This window comes from Scyliorhinus torazame, chromosome 13 (assembly GCF_047496885.1).
Source record: "Scyliorhinus torazame isolate Kashiwa2021f chromosome 13, sScyTor2.1, whole genome shotgun sequence".
Classification (NCBI taxonomy): domain Eukaryota; kingdom Metazoa; phylum Chordata; class Chondrichthyes; order Carcharhiniformes; family Scyliorhinidae; genus Scyliorhinus; species Scyliorhinus torazame.
In genome coordinates this window covers 101,508,234-101,529,748 of record NC_092719.1, presented here as the reverse complement: position 1 = coordinate 101,529,748, position 21,515 = coordinate 101,508,234, and the positions used below count along the sequence as shown (strand labels likewise).

At 43.8% G+C, this 21,515-nt stretch overlaps 1 protein-coding gene across 3 annotated transcripts in view; it reads left to right on the top strand.

Moving 5' to 3' along the window:
- The window catches only part of ift122 (intraflagellar transport 122 homolog (Chlamydomonas)), a 459,699-nt gene that overhangs the window by 271,771 nt on the left and 166,413 nt on the right, over nt 1-21,515 (top strand). For all 3 annotated transcript variants that reach the window (XM_072472002.1, XM_072472003.1, XM_072472001.1), the window contains exons 17-18: nt 5,646-5,807; nt 6,783-6,949. In XM_072472002.1, coding sequence (XP_072328103.1) covers nt 5,646-5,807; nt 6,783-6,949 — 329 coding nt within the window. The remainder of the gene's footprint in view (nt 1-5,645; nt 5,808-6,782; nt 6,950-21,515) is intronic.

The window sequence follows — 21,515 nt, the reverse complement described above, 5'->3', positions numbered from 1 at the left end:
GAGGAACCGGCTTCCACATTGCTGGAGGCGGTGCTGACGACAAGGGGACTGGAGAAGGGGGTAGTGTCCGCGGTGTACGGAGCTATTTTGGAAGAGGTTAAGGCACCACTGGAAGGGATCAAAGCAAAGTGGGAGGAAGATTTGGGAAAGGTCATAGAGGAGGGGGTCTGGTGTGAGGTGCACCGGAGAGTGAATACTTCCACCTCGTGCGCGAGGTTGGGGCTGATAGAGCTGAAGGTGGTATACAGAGCACACCTCACGAGGGCGAGGATGAGCCGATTTTTTGAAGGAGTAGAGGATGTGTGTGAACGTTGGAGGGGGGGGGGCCCGCTAATCACGTTCATATGTTTTGGTCCTGTCCAAAGCTAGAGGATTACTGGAAGGAGGTTTTTAGGGTATTTCCAAAGTGGTGCATGTGAAACTGGACCCGGGTCCCCGGGAGGCCATATTCGGGGTGTCGGACCAGCCAGGGTTGGAGGCAGATATCGTAGCCTTCGCCTCGTTGATCGCCCGGAGGCGGATCCTGTTGGGATGGAGAGCAGCCTCTCCAGCGGGGGGACCTGTTGGAATTCTTGACTCTTGAGAAGGTTAAGTTTGAACTGAGGGGAAGGATGGAGGGTTTCTACAAGTCATGGGCATTATTCATTATGCACTTTCAAGAACTGGATAACATCGAACATTAGTTGGGGGGATGGGTGGGAGGGTTGGGGGGGAGGGGGCTGTGTGTATTAAGGGTGACTATGGGTAATCCCTCCTTTTTGTCATTTGTTTATGTAAACATCCGTGCCAATGTTTGGGGGTTAGTGGGAGGATGGGATTGTTGTTATTGTTATGGGGATTGACATATTTGTTGCTGATTATTGTTTATTGTTGGTTTGTGTAAATATGGGAGAAAATGTGAAAAAGGAGGAGAATAAAAATATTTATTTTAAAAAAAGTGCCAGTGAGCAGGAAGGGGTCAGGAGGGCCTGTGTGTGGGAATGAGCGAAGAGGGTTTAGATAGCAGTGGTGATCAAAACTGCAGAAAGAATTGAAAGAATATATGCATTTACAGTTCAGGTATTGGTGCATACGCAGGATCTACACTAAAATTAAAATGGAAGCAACTTCTCCAATTGACATATACTGTGCTGAAACAAAACGTGCATTAAAGAAGGGATATCTGTACTGGGAAAACTTTTCTCTCAATTTTTTACCCCTGCTTTTGATTTTTCACAGCCTGTTTAGGAATTCTCGAGAGCAGGTTGGCCTGCCACCCCCGTGTATTTTAAGCACTATGCCGAACAACATTTTCCACCAATGTGGGAAAATGTGGGATAATCATTGGACCATAACCTCCACTGTAAATAAACATACATAGAAAATAGGAGGAGGCCATTCGGCCCTTCGAGCCTGCTCCGCCATTCATTATGATCATGGCTAATCATCAAGTTCATTATCCTGATCCTGTCTTTCCCCAGTATCTCTTGGTCCCTTTAGCCACAATAGCTATATCTAATTCCTTCTTGAAATCACACTACTTTTAGGCCGCAATTACTTTCTGTGGGGTGAATTCCACAGATTCCCCACTCTCTGGGTGAAGAAATTTCACTTCACCTCAGCCCTAAAAGGTTTACCCCTTATCGTCAAACTATGACCCCTAGCTCTGGATTCGCCTACCATCAAGAACATTTTACCCTGTCTAATCCTGTTAGAATTTCACATGTTTCAATGAGATCCTCTTTCACTCTTCTAAACTGCAATGAATATAATCCTAACCGACTTAGTCTCTCCCCATATGAAAATTCCACCATCCCAGGAATCCGTCTGGTAAATCTTTGCTGCACTCCTGCAATGGGAAGAACATCCTTCCTCAGACAAGTCACCAAAATGCACACAATACTCCAGGTGTGGCCTCGCAATTGCAGTAAATCATCCCTATTCATATACTCAAATACTCTTGCTGTGCAGGCCAATATACCATTTTCCTACTGTACCTGTATGCTTACTTTCAGTGACTGATGGTCGGGGACACTAAGGTCTCGCTGAGTATCCACCTCTCTCAATTTACATCCATTCAAACAATAATCTGGCTTCCTATTTTTGCTACAAAAGCATGTAACCTCACATTTATCCACATTATACTGCATCTGCCATGTACATGCCCACTCACTCAGCCTATCCAAATCCCGCTGAAGCATCTCTGTATCCTCACCATAGCTCATTCTCCGACCAAACTTTTTATCATCTGCAAATTTGGAGATTTAGTTCCCTCATCTAAATCATTAAATATAATCTGAACAATTAGGGTCCGAGCACAGATCCCTGCCGTACCCCACAAGTCACTGCCTGCCAGTAGGAAAAGTACCCATTTATTCCAACTCTTTGCTTCCTGTCTGCCAACCAGCTTTCTATCCAGCTCAAGACACTACCTATAATCCCATGTGCTTAATTTTACATAGTAATCTGCTATGTGAAACCTTGTCGAAAGCCTTCTGAAAATCTAAAAAAAAACACATTCTCCCTGGTCAACTCTACTAGTTGCATCTTCAAAAAATTCCAGTTGCTTTGTCAAGCATGATTTTTCCCTTTCGTAAATCCATGCTGACTTTGTCTGATTATACAGCTGCTTTCCAATGCTGTGCTATGGAATCCTTGATAATTGACTCTAGCAACTTCCCTACTACCGATGTTCGGTCGACAGTTCAATGTTTTCTCTCTACCTCCCTTTTTGAATAGCGGACTTACATTAGCTACCCTTCAACTTGTAGGAACCATTTCGGAGTCCAAAGAATTTTGGGAAATGACCACCAATGGATCTTCTACTTCTAGGTCACTTCCTTAATTCCTCTGCAATGAAGATTATCGGGCCCTGGAGATTTATCCACCTGTAATCCCATTAATTTAACAGTGATATGGGCATTTATGACCCACACTAGCGGGTCCTCCCCTTTCTTTGGTATTAGCGTAATCGTCGCCTGTGTCATTGTCCCCTGTAGCTCTCCCTTCTCCAGCGCCTCGCTGAATGCCCCCAGTAGATGTGGTGCCAGCTCCACCGCACACTCCTTATAAAACTCTGCCGAGTAACCGTCCGGCCCTGGGGCCTTCCCCAACTTCATCCCTCTTATGTGTTCCATCACCTCTCTCAACCGTAAAGGCTCCTCTAGCACCTGCCTCCTCTCCTCATCCAGCCGTGGGAATTCCAGCCTGTCCAAAAAACGCCCCATGTCCCCTACCTCTCCCCCCAGATCGAACCTGTACAATTTCTCATAATATTCCCGAAACACCTCATTCATCCTCCCCAGCTCCGACATTCCCGCCCCTTCCCTGTCTGATGCTCAGGATTTCTCTGAATGTGGCCTGCCTCCGTAGCTGATGGGCTAGCATGTTGTTGCTAACTTTTGGTTGGTTCAATTGGCTCTGTTTTATAACCTTTGCTCTCGAGTCGCCAGGTATCTTTATGATACCGCCACGAGGTTCAAGTTCAAGTATTGATCAATAACTCAATACACCGATTAATAAGATTCAAATCAAAGCACATTTATTATACACAGTAATCGCTACTCATGCACAAATTCTACTTCTAAGCTACTTCTACAACTAACAGGCCTATACTTAGCTTCGGACTGGCCCACCAGGTCAGGGGAACAAATGGCCTTTCGTTCGGGTTCTGAGTCTGCGGGATTCGAAGTTGGTACGGATTGGTAGCTAGGAGCGCCTATCTCGTAGCGAGCGTTGACTTAAGACTTACTGGATATCGGCGGCAGTTGAACTGGTCACTGTCAAGGGTTGGTTCACGTTGCTGAGTGACCCGGTCAAGAAGAACGATTCAAACTTGGGGGCTTAACTTTATAGTCCCCAGGGGATTCCCGCTATTCGGGGAGGACCCTGTACCTGGTTCCAAGTGATTGGACTTTTCGGGGAGGTATCGGCAGTGTGGCAGCCGATACCTCCCCATTTTGATTCAACTCCACGTAATCCTTAATCACCGACCACACCTTATTGCAAAACCCTCTGTCCGCTAGCAGGCCCGAGTGTAACCTTCATCCTCGAGTTAAGTCGAACCCCAGCCAGTCCAGCATGTGGTCAGAGATTACAATTCCCGTGTATTCTGTCCCCACAAACACCTCACACTCACCACAAAAAAATCGATTCTGGAGTTTACCTTGTACACATGCAAGAAGAGGGAATACTACCTCTCCTCCGGGTTCTTAAACTCCACGGGTCCATCATATCCATCCTTCCCATGAACCTTCCCAGGTCCTTCGCCATCCGCAGCCTTCCCATTGACCTGGAGCTCGACCTATCCACCCTTGACTCCAGCACACAATTAAAGTCCCCTCCCATAATCAACTGATGTGTGGCCAAGTCCGGACTCACTCCCAGCAGCCCCCTCATGAAGCCCACGTCGTCCCAATTCGAGGGGATACCCCACGCGTTGCATGTACGAGCCTTACTGGAGGCTTGTGCCTCCACTCCCCTCTCCTGTCCGCCATCCTCCCTTACCCATTTTGTCCCCTTTAATTTCACCCTCAACTGAGCCCATCCAAGATGGCCTCCTTCTTCACCCATGACCACGCTTCTCTTCCAACGCTGCCACATCGCATTTCCCCCCCTCCTCAATCGCCCCCCCCCCATCCTCTCCCCCAAACCCGCCCAACCCTCGCGGCCATCTCCCCCACCTCACTTCCCTTCACCAGGACGCCTATTCACTCCAATGTTCTGGTATATTCAGATCTTGTTTCCTCCCATTCACAGTTCCATTTCTCCCTGGCCCACCGCAGGATCTTTTCCTTCTCCACAAACTGGTGGAGCCATACAATCACTGCCGCCGTGGCTACCCGCTCTTGGCTTCTGACTGAGGGACCTGTACGCTCTATCCACCTCTGGGGTCTTGTCCCTCTCTGCCACCAGCCTCACCAAGATGTATCTCGTGGAATTCGTGCCTTCCACACCTGCAGACAGGCCGACGATAAGCAGGTTCTGCCTCCTGTTCTCCTGCTCCTCTACTTTTGCTCTTAATGACTTGTAAACGTCCCCCAGGAGTCCCACTTCCACCTCCAATGCCACCACCCTTTCACTCTGATCAGCCATCACCCTCTCCATTTCCCGGTCTGTGACCCCTGTGCCTCCAAGTCTTTCAGGGATGTAACCGCTCCTTTGATGGCTTTCGATCGGTCATTGTGCATCTCCTTTTTTTGTTGGTGGAATTCCTCTCTGATGAATGGCATCAACTGCTCCATCTGGGGTTTCCAGCATGCGATGACCCTTCCCCCTCAACCATCTTTCCAATTGTTGCTGCACCACAGGTCTCTTCCAGTTCCTTGGCCAGGCCTTTAACCTTCTTCTGCCTGGGCTGATAACCAGCAGACATGCCACTCCCAGAGGGAACCTCTCCTCCACAACCTCAACTACACTTCTCCGTCAAAATTCTCCCATTTTCGGGTTAAAAGAGCTCAAATCAACGCCTTTGAGCCGGAGCTGCCCTGTGTGCGACCACTCGCTTCATTGCCACCACCGGAAGCCCCCCAAAAGGGTATTTCTACCAAAATGTTTACATATTTCTACTGTTCCCTTTCAAAACACAATTAGTTCATTGTGAAATGTATTGTATGATCTCTATTTGTGCTTGCAGTTATTACATGTGGGATTTCTTTCCTCTCCAGGAGCGTAAAAAACACGGTGAGAGTGACAATGAGTTATTTCTAGCCGACGTGCACGCCTACCAAGCCAAGTTCCATGAGGCAGCTAAACTGTACAAGAAGACAGGAAATAATGGTCGAGCCTTAAATATGTACACTGACCTATGCATGTTCGATTATGCCAAGGTACTGTCCCACTAAAATGATGCAGGAATGTTTTTTAACTTAGTTTTTAAGTTGGTTCAATTATTATTTTAAATTTTAACTTTCACCAGCATGGATGTTAAGGATCTGGAGCAGCTTTTTTCCTAGTTTGCACTTCTTAGCCTGTATCTTCTTGGTTAGTCTTTTCTATTTGCTCATTAGGATCTCTTTAGTGCCTCAGATGTTTTTAAACGAGACAAACAAAAACAAAGTAATCAACCTACTTTACAGCCAAAACCCCTTTTAAAAAAACCACTGTAAAATGCCCCAGAGGAGTAATTTAATTTTAATATTCTCTGCCTGTTCCACATTCTGACATTACTGCAGAGACAGCTAGGGTGACTGGGCACAGGAGTTGCACATGACATTCAGTAATAAAAATCGCTAATTTTGGAACACCAGAGTTCATAGTTTTAGAGCAGTGTGACTGATGCTGGCCCACTCCCTGGATTTTACTAGTTCTTGATTTCTGTAGTGCTGAGCTGAGGCCTGGTGTCACCCCTGACTGGAATGGAAAGGAACCAATAGCAAATTTTCACCAGACTAATTTTGTATGTTTTACGGTCACTTACAAACTTCATTGTCAGGCGACAGCAAACTTGGGTTGTGTAGCTTAGTGATTCTGGGACTGCACTAGCCACTAAGAGGTCTTAAGTTCAAACCCCACTATAGTAAGTTGTCAAATTCAATTCAGTAACATTGAACAGGCACCAAAAAAAATATATTACCATGAAAGCTTTGGACTTTAATAAAAGCCTAACTTATTTATTGATATCCTTCAGGGTAGGAAATTGATAGCCCTACCTGCTCTAATCGACATAACCATGCACACAAAACCCTCATGGTCTAGATGAGGTTAATGATAACTGTATATAAATCAATATCTGTTTTTTTGACTTTACTCTGAGTTTTTACCAGAGGAAATGCTAATGATCCATTATATCACTATTTCCTCAGGATTTCCTTGGATCAGGCGATCCCAAGGACACTAAGATGTTGATTACTAAACAAGCAGACTGGGCCAGGAACATTAATGAACCAAAAGCAGCAGCAGAAATGTACCTCTCTGCGGGGGAACATCTAAAAGCAATTGAGATTATCGGGGACCATGGCTGGGTTGATATGTAAGTCTGTGACATAGAATGAAATAGTTATCTGTATGCCTGGAAGAGAAAAGGAAAGATATTACTGCGTTCCCTCTATCTTCCTGACCATAAACTGCAATTATGTAAAGTTCAATTGGGGCATGCATTACTTGTTCACAAACGTTACACCCTGTTGTCATGATTTACGGTAAAGCTCTTGTCGGTGTTTACTAGCGTACATTGTTATATCAGCATCTTCCATTCTATTTTCCTGCAATCTCTGTCATTTCATTCCGCCTCTGGCCATTTAGCAGTACTGTGCAACAGAACACAAGGACTAGGAGCAGGAGGACGCCATTCACCCCCTTGTACCAGCTCTGCAATTCGATAAGATCATGGCTGATCTGATAGTGGCCTCAATCCCACTTTCCTGTGCCCCCCCCCCCCACCATGGTGTTTGTCCCTTTAAGGGCAATATAGCAGATTAAGGATTAATCACCCCCCCCCCCATAATCCTTTACTCCATTGCCAGTGAACGCCGCGCTGCCTCCTGCCGATGGGAGACTGGAGATGTTTTAATAAGATCAGCCCTCATTCTTCTAAACTCCAATGGATACAGGTCTAGCATGCTCAACCTTTCCTCTTAAGATAATCCCCTCAACCCAAGAATCAGCTAAGTGACCCTTCTCTGAACTGCTTTCAATGAGCTCTTATATCCAATCAATACCAAAACTATCCAGATGCGGTCTCACTAATGCCCTTTACAGTTGTAACAAAACTTCCCTACTTTTATTCTTGGTTCCTCTTGGAATAAACACCAACATTTTATTTGCCTTCCTAATCATTTGCTGCACCTGCATATTAACTGTTTGTGATTCACCAGGTCACTCTTTGTACTGTAGAGTTCTGCAATCTCTATCCATTCAAAAAATATATTGCTTTACTATTCTTCCCGTCAAACTGCAACCTTAAGTTTTGGGTGCTTTTTCTCATTTTTAAGTTTCTAAACTAATTTTCAGATCTTTCCTTCAACGAAGTAGGGTGGCTGGGTCTCTTTTGTCAGATTACAGGTCTCTCCCTAACATCAGCCAAGGCTTACATACTTCAGTCTGCCCAAACATTCCCTCATGGTATAGTTTACTCTTCATGCCCTCTCACACCACACCTAGGTCCCATCCTGAGCTGATTAATATCTCAAAATTGCTTATCTAACACCATGTTTTTTTAAAAAAATATATTTTATTCAAAATTTTGTGGCCAAACATAACAGTACATAGTTTTTCTTTTGAACTACAACAAAGCAAGATAAATAACCGTGGCCAATTTTAAACAAATAAATAAATAATATATAAACAAAAACAAAAACAAAACTGAACTGAGTGGCAACTGCCTTGTCAAAAATAGTTACTCTCCAAAGATACAATCCAACAATCCAATATACATTACCTATAACAAGTGTCTATACATATACAATGACATCCCTGAGAGTCCGTCCGGTTCCTCCCCCCCCCGCCCCGGGTTGCTGCTGTTGTCTTCTTCTTTTCCATTCCCTCTTATCTTTCTGTGAGGTAGTCGACGAACGGTTGCCACCGTCTGGTGAACCCTTGAGCCGAACCCCTTAATACGAACTTGATCCGTTCTAACTTTATAAACCCTGCCATGTCGTTTATCCAGGTCTCCACACCCGGGGGTTTGGCTTCCTTCCACATTAACAATATCCTGCGCCGGGCTACTAGGGACGCAAAGGCCAAAACACCAGCCTCTCTCGCCTCCTGCACTCCCGGCTCTTCTGCAACCCCGAATATAGCCAACCCCCAGCTTGGTTCGACCCGGACCCCCACCACCTTCGAAAGCACCTTTGCCACGCCCACCCAGAACCCCTGTAGTGCCGGGCATGACCAGAACATGTGGGTGTGATTCGCTGGGCTTCTCTACCCCGAAAAATGTACTGAGCCGTGCTCCAGTCATATGCGCCCTGTGTAGAACCTTGAATTGTATCAGGCTTAGCCTGGCACACGAGGACAATGAGTTTACCCTACGTAGGGCGTCAGCCCACAGCCCCTCCTCAATCTCCTCCCCCAGCTCTTCTTCCCATTTCCCTCTCAGCTCATCTACCATGATCTCCCCCTCGTCCCTCATTTCCCTATATATGTCCGACACCTTACCATCCCCCACCCATGTCTCTGAGATCACTCTATCCTGCACCTCCTGCGTCGGGAGCTGCGGGAATTCCCTCACCTGTTGCCTCGCGAAAGCCTTCAGTTGCATATACCGAAATGCATTCCCTTGGGGAAACCCATATTTTTCCGTCAGCGCACCCAGACTCGCAAATGTCCCATCTACGAACAGATCTCTCAATTGTAGTCTAACACCATGTTGGAGGACCATCAGAACTGCAGATGTTCAGGAGAAACCACATTATGCGTTCTCAGGATAAGTTGGCATGGGCAATAAATGTTGTTTTACCAGAGTGATCCTGAGAGGAAATAGAAATAAATCTATTACATCTATCGTATCACCCAATCCATTCTGCTACTTCTTTAGAGAAAGAAAGCCTTGTGTTTCTTTATTGCCTTCCTTAACTACATGATATTTCAAAGCACTTTACAGCAAATGAAATACTTTTGAAATGTAGTCACTGTTGGAAATGCGGCAAATAATTTGCACACAGCAAACTTGCCACAAGCAGCAATGTGACAATGACAGGTTAATTGAGAGAGAAATAGTGGCCAGGTGACTGGGTATCCTCTACTCAAAATACTGCCATGGAATCTTTTATATCCACATAATGAAGCCTTGGTTTGAAAATTGGCACCTTTGACAGTGCAGCATTCTCTCAGTAATGCACTAGAATGTCAGCCTCGAATTTTGTGCTCAAGCTCAGCAACTTAAACCTACAACGTTCAGGCTCTGAAACAAGACTGCTACCAACTGGACTATAACTGACACTGGGAGAATTCAATAACGTCGGTCAATCATAACCTTGCACTTTTGAAATCGGACTAACAATTCTTTGTTATACTTTTGGTTTCTAGATATTTTTCTATCAGCTTTGAGCAAAGATCCCAATATTTTTGCATCACCGATGTTAAGCTGATTTGCCTCCAGTTCTCTGGATTTATTTTATCTGCCTTCACAGCATAGAACTAAGTGGCACAGTTTCAGAATAAGGCGTCTCCCATTCAGGATGGAGATGAGGAGGAATTCCTTCTCTCAGAGGGGTGGTTAGTCTTTAGCATTCTCTTCCCCAGAGCTCAGAGAGCATGGAGGGTGGGTCATTGAAGATATTCATGGCTGAATTAAAGCTGGTGTTTAACCTGCAAAGGAGTCCAGGGTTATGGGGTGCAGAAAGGAAAGTGGACCTGAGACCACAATCAGATTAACCATGATCTTGTTGAATGACGGAGCAGGTTTGAAGGGCTGAATGATCCAAAGGTTGGTGGAATTGCGGTTAGCGATGAGGACTGTCAGAGGACACAGAAGGATATAAATTGGTTGGAAACTTGGGCGGAGAGATGGCAGATGGAGTTTAATCCGGGCAAATGTGAGGTAATGCATTTTCGAAGGTCTATTACAGGTAGGACATATACAATAAATGGCAGAAACCTGAAGAGTATTGACAGACAGAGGGATCTGGTTGTGTAGGTCCACAGGTCACAAAGTGGCTAAGCCAGTGGAGAAGGTAGTCAAGAAGGCATACAACATGCTTGTCTTCATCAGCCAGGGCATTGAATACAAAAATTGGCAAGTCATGCTGCAGCTGTATAGAACCTTAGTTAGGCCACACTTGGAATATGTGTACAATTCTGGTCGCCACACTACCAGAAGGATGTGGAGGCTTTGGAGAGGGTACGGAAGAGGTTTACCAGGATGTTGCTTGGTTGGGAGGGCAGTAACTCTGTGGAGGGATTGGATAAACTCGGTTTGTTCTCACTGGGATGACGGAGGCTGAGGGGCGACCTGATGGAAGTGTACAAAATTATGAGGAGCATAGACAGAGTGGATAGTCAAATCTTTTTCCCAGGGTCAAAGAGTCAATTAGTAGGGGACATCGGTTTAAGGAGCGAGGGGCAAAATTTAGAGGAGACATACAAGGGAGGTTTTTGTACACAGAGGGTAGTGGGTGCCTGGAGCTCACTGCCGGAGGAAATGGCGGAAGCAGATACGATAATGGCATTTAAGGGGCGTCTTGACAAATACATAAATAGGGTAGGAATGGAGGGATATGGACCCTGGAGGTGTAGAAGGTTTTAGGTTAGATGGACAGCATAGTCTGCGCAGGCTTGGAGGGCCGAAGGGCCTGTACCTGTGCTGTACTTTTCTTTGTTCTTTGTTCCTGTTTTGGTTGTTGCCTTTTTATGAATTAGATGAGCTGTCTGACAAACCTCTGGCTTTCTACTGTTTTCAAATGATTACAGTATGTAACAGTGCCTCTTCCATAACTTCTTAAATAATGCACACATTCGCTGTATTTTGAACAAGTGTTTTACCCTCTCAAAAATCATACTTTTATATTTTTTGTTCATTTAAGTTTGTAGTGTCTCTTTGTTGCATTGACGCCTTTCCAACCTCTTTGTATTCCATGTGCACAGGATGTGCCTTTTTCTTTAGTTTCAGTTTTACCTTTATGTCTTTAATAACCCACTAGGTTTGTTTTTTTATATTTAAATATATATCTCCGGACTGGTATTGATTTTAAATATTTCCCATTGTTTTTCTGTTCCCTCTGCTTTTTTACACAGAGGGCAGTGGGTGCCTGGAACTCGCTACCGGAGGAGGTGGTGGAAGCAGGGACGATAGTGACATTTAAGGGGCATCTTGACAAATACATGAATAGGATGGGAATGGAGGGATACGGGCCCAGGAAGCGTAGAAGATTGTAGTTTAGTCGGGCAGCATGGTCGGCACGGGCTTGGAGGGCCGAAGGGCCTGTTCCTGTGCTGTACTTTTCTTTGTTCTTTGTTCTTGCTCTTTCAGTTGTCCTTCCCTTACATTCCTGTTCTCAAAATTAACTTTTTTCCAGTGTATTTCTTTGACTTTTGTCTTGCATACGTTTTCTCAGTCTTTTATCTTTGATCCTATTCATTGGTTGGTGAACTGTTGTTCTGTAATTTTCGCTCCATACTGTTCCATTAAGTAACTGACCTGTTGCGGTGTTTACTGCTGCATCAATCCACTAAATGCCGCAATCTATTCATTTATTTCTTGATGCGTCAATTATATTAATTCCTGGCTGTCCATCTCCTCTTTTCATTTGTTAGTTCCAACTCGTGTTCAAACCTTTCACTGATGAGGGCATGCTGCTGTTTTAGTTTATTCATTTATTTAGGGTACCTCTCTTCTCTCTTGGGCAGCCTTTCAGCATTGAGGATGACATGCTTCCACTCCGGGAGGTAGGTTCTGCAGTGGCTGAATAGTGGAATCCTGAATCTGCAGATCCTGCCACAGGTTTGGCAGGTGGTGTTTGATGAGGTCGGTGGATGGGATGCTCTGGATTCTGAGCTCTCCTTCCGCTATTTACGCTTGGCCTCCGCATGCTCCACCCGACAACCCTCGAGCTGATTGATACCTTTGTGGATGCTTTTTCTCCAGTTTGTGCATTCCAAGGCAAGCAATTCCCACATGTCGATGCACGTGTTGCATTTATTTAGGGAGGCTCTGAGTGTCCATCTAGCGTTTCCTCTGCCGTCCTAGTTGCCATTACGGAACTCGGAGTAGAGCACTTGTTTCAGGAGTCATGTGTCGGGAATGCGGGCAATGTGGCCCACCCATCACAGCTGGTCGAGCATGACCAGCGCCTCGATACTGGGAATATTGGCCTGGTAGAGGACGCTCGCCTATCCTGCAAGTGGATTTGCAAGATTTTGCGGATGCAACATTGGTGATATCGCTCCAGGGATTTGAGGTGTCTGCTGTACATTGACCATGTTTCTGATGCATACAAGAGGGCTCTGCAGACCATGAGTTTGGTGTTGGATTTGAGGTCTCGGTCTTCAAACACTCTGTTCCTCAGGCGTCTGAAGAATGCACTGGCGCATTGGAGTCAAAACTGGATTTTGTTGTCAATGTCTGCTCCCGAGGTATGAGAAATTATCTACATTGTCCAACGGTTCATTGTGGATCCTGATGCCCGGGGGGCAGTGTTGTGTGGCAGGAGCAGGCTTGTAGAGAGCCTTTGTTTTCTGAATGTTTAGTCTGAGGCCCATTCTCATATATGCTTCGATGCATGTGCGACAATGGTTTGTAGTTCAAGTCTTATAAATCTATTAAATAACTGGTGATTTCTGCTCAACAAACGTATTTATTCACTGGGGCTTTCTGTTCAACTATCATATTTATTCAGTGGCTCCTTCTGTTCCACTATCGTATTTATTCACTAGTCTTCTGTTCCGCTATCATATTTATCACTGGCGCCTTCTGTTCTACTATCATGTTTATTCACTGGTGGTTTATTTTTTACTATCGTGTTTATTCACTGGTGACTTCTGTTCCACTAACGGATTTATTCAAAGAACAAAGAAATATTACTGCACAGGAACAGGCCCTTCGGCCCTCCAAGCCTGCGCAGATCCAGATCCTCTATCTAAAACTGTCGCCTATTTTCTAAGGATCTGTATCCCTCTGCTCCCTGCCCATTCATGCATCTGTCTAGATACATCTTAAATGATGCTATCGTGCCCGCCTCTACCACCTCCGCCAGCAATGCGTTCCAGGCACCCACCACCCTCTCCATAAATAACTTTCCACGCATATCTCCCTTAAACTTTTCCCCTCTCACCTTGAACTCGTGACTCCTAGTAATTGAGTCCATAGATGTGCGGGTTAGATGGATTAGCCATGGAAAATTGCCCTTAGTGTCCAAAAAAGTTTAAGTGGGGGTTCCTGGGATAGGGTAGATACGTGGACTTGAGTATGGTGCTCTTTCTAAGGGCCGGTGCAGACTCGATGGGCCGAATGGCCTCCTTCTGCACTGTAAATTCTATGATTCACTGTGGGAAAAAGCTTCTTGCTATCCACCTTGTCTATACCTCATGATTTTGTAGACCTCAATGAGGTCCCCCCTCAACCTCCGTCTTTCTAAAGAAAATAATCCTAATCTACTCAACCTCTCTTCATAGATAGCGCCCTCCATACCAGGCAACATCCTGGTGAACCTCCTCTGCACCTTCTCCAAAGCATCCACATCCTTTTGGTAATGTGGCGACCAGAACTGTACGCAGTATTCCAAATGTGGCCGAACCAAAGTCTTATGCAACTGTAACATGACCTGCCAACTCTTGTACTCAATACCCCTTCCGATGAAGGAAAGCATGCCGTATGCCTTCTTGACCACTCTATCGACCTGCGCAGCCACCTTCAGGGTACAATGGACCTGAACACCCAGATCTCTCTGTACATCAATTTTCCCCAGGGCTTTTTCATTTACCATATAGTTCGCTCTTGAATTGGATCTTCCAAAATGCATCACCTCGCATTTGCCCGGATTGAACTCCATCTGCCATTTCTCCGCCCAACTCTCCAATCTATCTATATTCTGCAGTATTCTCTGACAGACCCCTTCGCTATCTGCTACTCCACCCATCTTAGTATCATCTGCAAACTTGCTAATCAGGCCACCTATACCTTCCTCCAGATCATTTATGTATATCACAAACAACAGTGGTCCCAGCACGGATCCCTGTGGAACACCACTGGTCACAGTGCTCCATTTTGAGAAACTCCCTTCCACTACTACTCTCTGTCTCCTGTTGCCCAGCCAGTTCTTTATCCATCTAGCTAGTACACCCTGGACCCTATGAGACTTCACTTTCTCCATCAGGCTACCATGGGGAACCTTATCAAATGCCTTACTGAAGTCCATGTATATGACATCTACAGCCCTTCCCTCATCAATCAACTTTGTCACTTCCTTAAAGAATACTATTAAGTTGGTAAGACATGACCTTCCCTGCACAAAACCATGTTGCCTATCACTGATAAGCCCATTTTCTTCCAAATGGGAATAGATCCTATCCCTCAGTATCTTCTCCAGCAGCTTCCCTACCACTGACGTCAGGCTTACCGGTCAATAATTACCTGGATTATCCCTGCTATGCTTCTTAAACAAGGGGACAACATTAGCAATTCTCCAGTCCTCCGGTACCTCACCCGTGTTCAAGGATGCTGCAAAGATATCTGTTAAGGTCCCAGCTATTTCCTTTCTCACTTCCCTCAGTAATCTGGGATAGATTCCATCCAGACCTGGGGACTTGTCCACCTTACTACCTTTTAGAATACCCAACACATCCTCCCTCCTTACCAAACACATCGTCCCTCTGTGCAACTATTGTATTTATTCACTGGGTCTTCTGTTCCACAAGCATATTTATTCACTGGTGCCTTCCTTTCCACGAACATACTTATTCACTGGCGCCTTCAGTACCACTAACATGGTTATCTACCATGCCTTCTGCTCTACTATCGTATCTAATCACCGGCGCCTTCTGATCCACTAGCATTTATTCTCTGTCACCCTCATTCGACGATAGTATTTATTCACTGGTGCCATCAGCTCCAATATCATTTTTATTCATTTGCCCCCTCTGTTACACGAGCACATTTATTCACTAGTGCCTTCTTCTACATCAACATATTTATTCACTGGCGCCTTCTGGTGATTATCCTATTTATTCATTCTTACTTTCTATACCACAAACGTAATTATACATTGGTGCCTTCAGTTCCTCTATCGGACTTATTCAGTGGTGTCTTCTGTCCCATAATCATATTTATTCACTGGTGGCTTATGTTCTACTAACACATTTATTCAGTGGTGCTTTCAGTTCCTCATTGCATTTATTCACTCGCGCCTTTTTTTCCACTAACGTATTTATTCGTTATTAATACGTTAGTGGAACAGAAGTCACCAGTGAATTATCATGCTCGTGGAACAGAAGGTGCCTTCTGCTTGATTATCTTATTTATTCACTGTTGCTTTCTATACCACATTATTCAGTGGTGTCTTCTGTTCCACTATCTGATTTATTCACTGATACCTTCTGCTACCTTCTGTTACATTAACATATTTATTCACAAGTGCCTACTGTTACACTATCAGATTTCTTCACTGGTGCCTTCTGTTGAATTAACTTATTTATTCACAGGCACCTTTTGTTCCAATATCTTACTTGTTCACTGTTGCCTTCCATTCCACCATCGTCCAACTTCGCAGATTCATTCTGCTCCACTAACGTATTTATTCACAAAGCCTTCTGTTTGTCATGTGAGAGTACCTTTAAGAAATGGGTGTTTATAAGTGGGTGTGTATATAAATATCTGTAGTGAGAGTACCTTTAAGAAATGGGTGTTTACTACTGCAGTGATGTCAGAGGGTGGGTGGAGCTGGGCTGTCTGTCAGCTTTTTACTTTCGTTTTAGGCTGTTTGCTGCAGGGTGTGTTTTAGTTTAGTTTTCAGTGTTGGAGCTGAAGCCAGATAGAGCAGGTGTACTGTTGATCTCTCTGCCATGAAAAGACTATCTCTTGATCATTTGGTGAATTCAGAATTATAAATGTTCTCAGTAGTGAATGTAAACCTAATGTGCTTCTGTTAAAATGTGTTTCTTTTGTCTTCTGTATGTTGTTTGGGAAGTTATTAAGGATTTCTTAGTGTTGTATTCTTTGGGGGTTGTATTTGAATTGATGGTTGCTAAGTATGTTTTAAAAAGGTTAACTTGATTTCATAGAATAAACATTGTTTTGCTTTAAAAAATACTTTTCCATTTCTGCTGTACAACACCTGTAGAGTGGGCCGTGTGCTCCCCATACCACAACCTATTAAAAGTTGTGGGTCAGATGAACTCCATGATACACTTTTGGATTCTCTAAACCCTAGCCCATAACATGTTCCACTATCATTCAAATTCACAGGTGAGTTCAGTTCCACTAAGTATTTATTCATTGAAGCCTTCTATAACACCATCGTATTTATTCATCGGCGCCTTCTGTTCTACGAGCGTGCTTATTCACAGGTGCTTTCTGTTCCAGTAACGTATTTATTCACAGGAGTTTTCTGTTGCACGAGTATATTTATTCATCGGCGCCTTCTGTTCCCCTAAAGTACTTATTCACTGGCACCTTCTGTTTCACTGGTGTATTTATTCATTGGTGCTTTATGCTCCACTAATATATTTATTCACAGTGCCCTCTGCTCCAATATTGTATTTATTCACCAGTGCCTTCTATTCCACTATCGCATTTCTTCACTGACGACTTCTACTCCAGTATCATAATTGTTCACTGGCGCCTTCTGTTCCACTGTCATATTTATTCACTTGCGCCTTCTGTTCCACTGTCGTATTTATTCACTTATGCCTTTAGCTCCTCTATCATATTTGTTCATCGGCATTATGTGTTCTACAAGCATATTTATTTATTGTTGCCTTCTGTTTCCCTAATGCATTTCACTGGTGACTTCTGTTCTACTAATGTATTTATTCACTGGTGTCTTCCGTTCCAGTAACATATTTATTCACTCGTGCTTTCTGTTCCACAATTGTGTTTATTCACTGGTGCCTTCTGTTGCACAATCATATTTATTCACTGGTGCGTTCTGTTCCACAATTGTATTTATTCACTGGTGCCCTCTGTTCAACAAGTGCATTTATTCATCGGCGCCTTCTGTTCCCCTAACGTACTTATTCATTGGCGCCTTCTGTTCCATTAACGTATTTATTCACTCGTGCCTTCTATTCCACAATTGTATTCATTCATTGCTGCCTTATATCCTCTGACACTTTTCCACTAACGTATTTATTCACTGGAGTTTTCCGTTCCACCAATGTATTCATTCGCTGGTGCCTTCTGTTCCACTATCGTATTTATTAAATGACACCTTCTGTTCTACCATCATATTTATTCATTGGAGCCTTCTGTTCCACGAGTGTATTTAATCAATGGCGCCTTCTGTTCTCCCAACGTACTCACTCACTGGTGCCTCCTGTTCTACTGTCGCATTCATTCACTGGCGCATTTTGTTCCAATATTGTATTTATTCACGGCGCCCTCTGCTCCACTATCATGTTTATTCACTGGTGGTTTAGTTCCACTGTCATATTTATTCACTGGTACCTTCTGTCCACTAATGTATTTATTCACTCGTGCATTCTTTTCCACAGACCTTTTTATTCACTCCTGCATTCTGCTGCACTAGTGTATTTATTCATGAGTGCCTTCTGCCCCACTAACGTCATTATTCACTGGTGCCCTCTGTTCCACAACAATATTTATTCACTGGCACCTTCCGCTCCACTATCGTTTTTATTTACAGATGCCTTCTGTTCCACAAACCTATTTATTCACTGGTGTGTTCTGCTCCACTATCGTATTTATTCACTGGTTCTTTCAGTTCCACAATCTTATTTATTCACCGGTGCCTTCTGTTCCACAAATGTATTTATTCACTGGTGACTTCTGTTCCTCCATCGTACTTATTCACTGGTAACGGTAAAGTAAAGTCGCCACAGTCCCAGATGACCTTAAGCTGCTTTCCCCTTTGAGGGAGACAGCTGACTAGTGATTCTTTAACCTGAGGATTAAGGGGCAAGTTTGAGAACTTGGGCCTTCATGAGTAACCTCAACCGGTATGGGAATTCTGCATCACAAACCAGCTGTCTATCCCACTGAGCTAAACCGGTGGCTTCTGTTCCACTAAGGTATCTATTCACTGGTACCTTCTGTTCCAGTTCTGTATTTTCTCGCTGGCACCTTCTATTCCACAAACATATTTCTTCAGTGGCACCTTCTCTTTCGCGAATGTATTTATTAACTGGAGCCTTCTGACCCACTAACGAGTTTATTCACCAGTGCCTTCTGTCCCACTTTTGTATTTATTCTCTGGTGCCTTCTGTTACACTATCGTACTTATTCACTGGAGCCTTCTGTTCCTCTAATGTATTTATTCATTGGTATCTTCTGTTCCACATTCGTATTTATTCACTGGCGCCTTCTGTTCCACAATCATATTTATTCAATCGTGCCTTCTATTCTTCTAATGTATCTATTCACTCGTGCCTTCTATACCTCTAACGTATTTATTCACTGGCGCCTTCTGTTCCACTATCATTGTTATTCAGTGGTGCCTTCCGTTCCACTAATGTATTTATTCACTCGTGCCTTCTATTCCACAATTGTATTCATTCACTGATGCCTTATATCCACTGATGCAATTATTCACTGACACTTTTCCACTAACATATTTATTCATGGAGCTTTCCGTTCCACGAATGTATTCATTCACTGGTGCCTTCTGCTCCACTATCGTATTTACCCATTGGAGCCTTCTGTTCCACAAGCATGTTTATTCACTGGTGCCTTCAGTTCCACGAGTGTATTTATTCAAAGGCACCTTCTGTTCCCCCAACGTACTTACTCACTGACTCCTCCTGTACCACTGTCGCATTCATTCACTGGCGCATTTTGTTCCAATATCGTATTTATTCACGGCGCTCTTTGCTCCACTATCATATTTATTCCCTGGTGCCTTTAGTTCCACTGTCGTATTTATTCACTGGTACCTTCTGTCCACTAATGTATTTATTCGCTAGTGCCTTCTTCTCCACTAATTTATCTGCTCACCGGTGCTTTATGTTCCACAATCATATTTATTCACTCGTGCCTTCTTTTCCACAAATCATTTTATTCACTCATGCAGTTTGCCGCACTAGTGTATTTGTTCAATGGTGCCTTCTGCCTCAAAATCGTCATTATTCATGGTGCCCTCTGTTCCACGACTATATTTATTCACTGGCGCCTTCCGCTCCAGTATTGTTTTTATTTACTGATGCCTCTGTTCAACAAACTTATTTATTCACTGGTGACTTCTGTTCCTCTATCGTACTTATTCACTGGTTACGGTAAGATACAGTCGCCACAGCCCCAGATGACCTTAGGCTGCTTTCCCCTTTGAGGGAGACAGCTGACTAGTGGTGCTTTAACCTGAGGATTAAGGGGCAAGTTTAAGAACTTGGCAGTCTTCTCTTCCACTAGCATATTTATTCACTGGTGCATTCTGTTCCACTATTCTATTCATACACTATTGCCTTTTGTTCCACTAACGTAATTATTAATTTGTGCCTTCTGTTCCACTATTGTATTTATTCACTGGTGTCTTCTGTTCCATAATTGTATTCATTCACTGGTGCCTTCTGTTCTACTAACGTCTTTATTCACTGGAGCCTTCTGCTCCAATAACAAATTTATTCATCGATGCTTTCTGTTCTACTATTGTATTTATTCACCAGCGATTCTGTCTCACTATTTATTTACTGGTGCCTTCTGTTCCACAATAGTATTTATTCACAGATGCCGTCTGCTCAACTATTGTTTTTATTCACTGGTGTCTTCTGCTCCATTATTGTAATTATTCACTGGTTCCTTCTGTTCCTCTATTACACAATCATATTTATTCACTGGTGCCTTCTGCTCTACTAATATATTCATTCACAGACCCCTTCTGTTCCACTAACATATGTATCCACTGGCGCCTTCGGTTCCACTGAAATACATATTCGCTTTTACCTTCTGTTGTACTGTCGTATTTACTCACCGATGCTTTCTGCTCTACAAACGTATATATTCGCTGGTGCCTTCTGTTCCCCAATGTATTTATTTACTGGTACCTTCTGTTCTCCAATGTATTTATTCCTGATACTTTCTGTTCCCCAATGTATTTATTCACTGGTGCCTTCGTTCACCAATGTATTTATTATCACAGTAAGAAGTTTTACAATACCAGGTTAAAGTCCAACAGGTTTGTTTCAAACACTAGCTTTCGGAGCACTGCTCCTTCCTCAGGCGAATGAAGAGGTATATCATTCACCTGAGGAAGGAGCAGTGCTCTGAAAGCTAGTATTTGAAACAAACCTGTTTGGGACTTTAACCTGGTGTTGCAAGACTTCTTACTGTGCTCACCCCAGTCCAACGCCGGCATCTCCACATCATCGTATTTATTAGCTGGTGCCTTCTGTTCCTCCGTCGGTTATTATTTTCTGGTGCTTTTTGTTCTACTAAAGTTTCATTCACTAATTGCCTTTGTTCCGCTATTGTATTTATTCCCTGTTTCCTTATCCTCCAGTATTGCATTTTTTCACTGGTGCCTCCTGCTCCACATTCGTATTTCTTCACTGGTGTCTTTCATTCCAATCTTGCATGTATTTTCACTGGTGCCTTCTGTTCCAATTACGTATTTACTCACTCGTGCCTTCTGTTCTACAATTGTATTTCTTAACTGGCGCCTTCTGCTCCAATAATATATTTATTCACCTGTACGTTCCGCTCCACAAACGTATTTATTCACTGGTGCCTCCTGTTGCACTATTGCATTTATTCACTGGCATCTTCTGTTCCACTAACGGATTTATTCACTAGATCCTTCTATTCCGCTCTTGTATTTATTCACTAGTGAATTCTGCTCCACTAACAAATTTATTCACTGGTGCCTCCTGTTCCACTATTGCATTTATTCACTGGCATCTTCTGTTCCACGAACGGATTTACTCACTGGATCCTTCTATTCCGCTCTTGTATTTATTCACTGGCAAATTCTGTTCCACTAACTTATTTATTCACT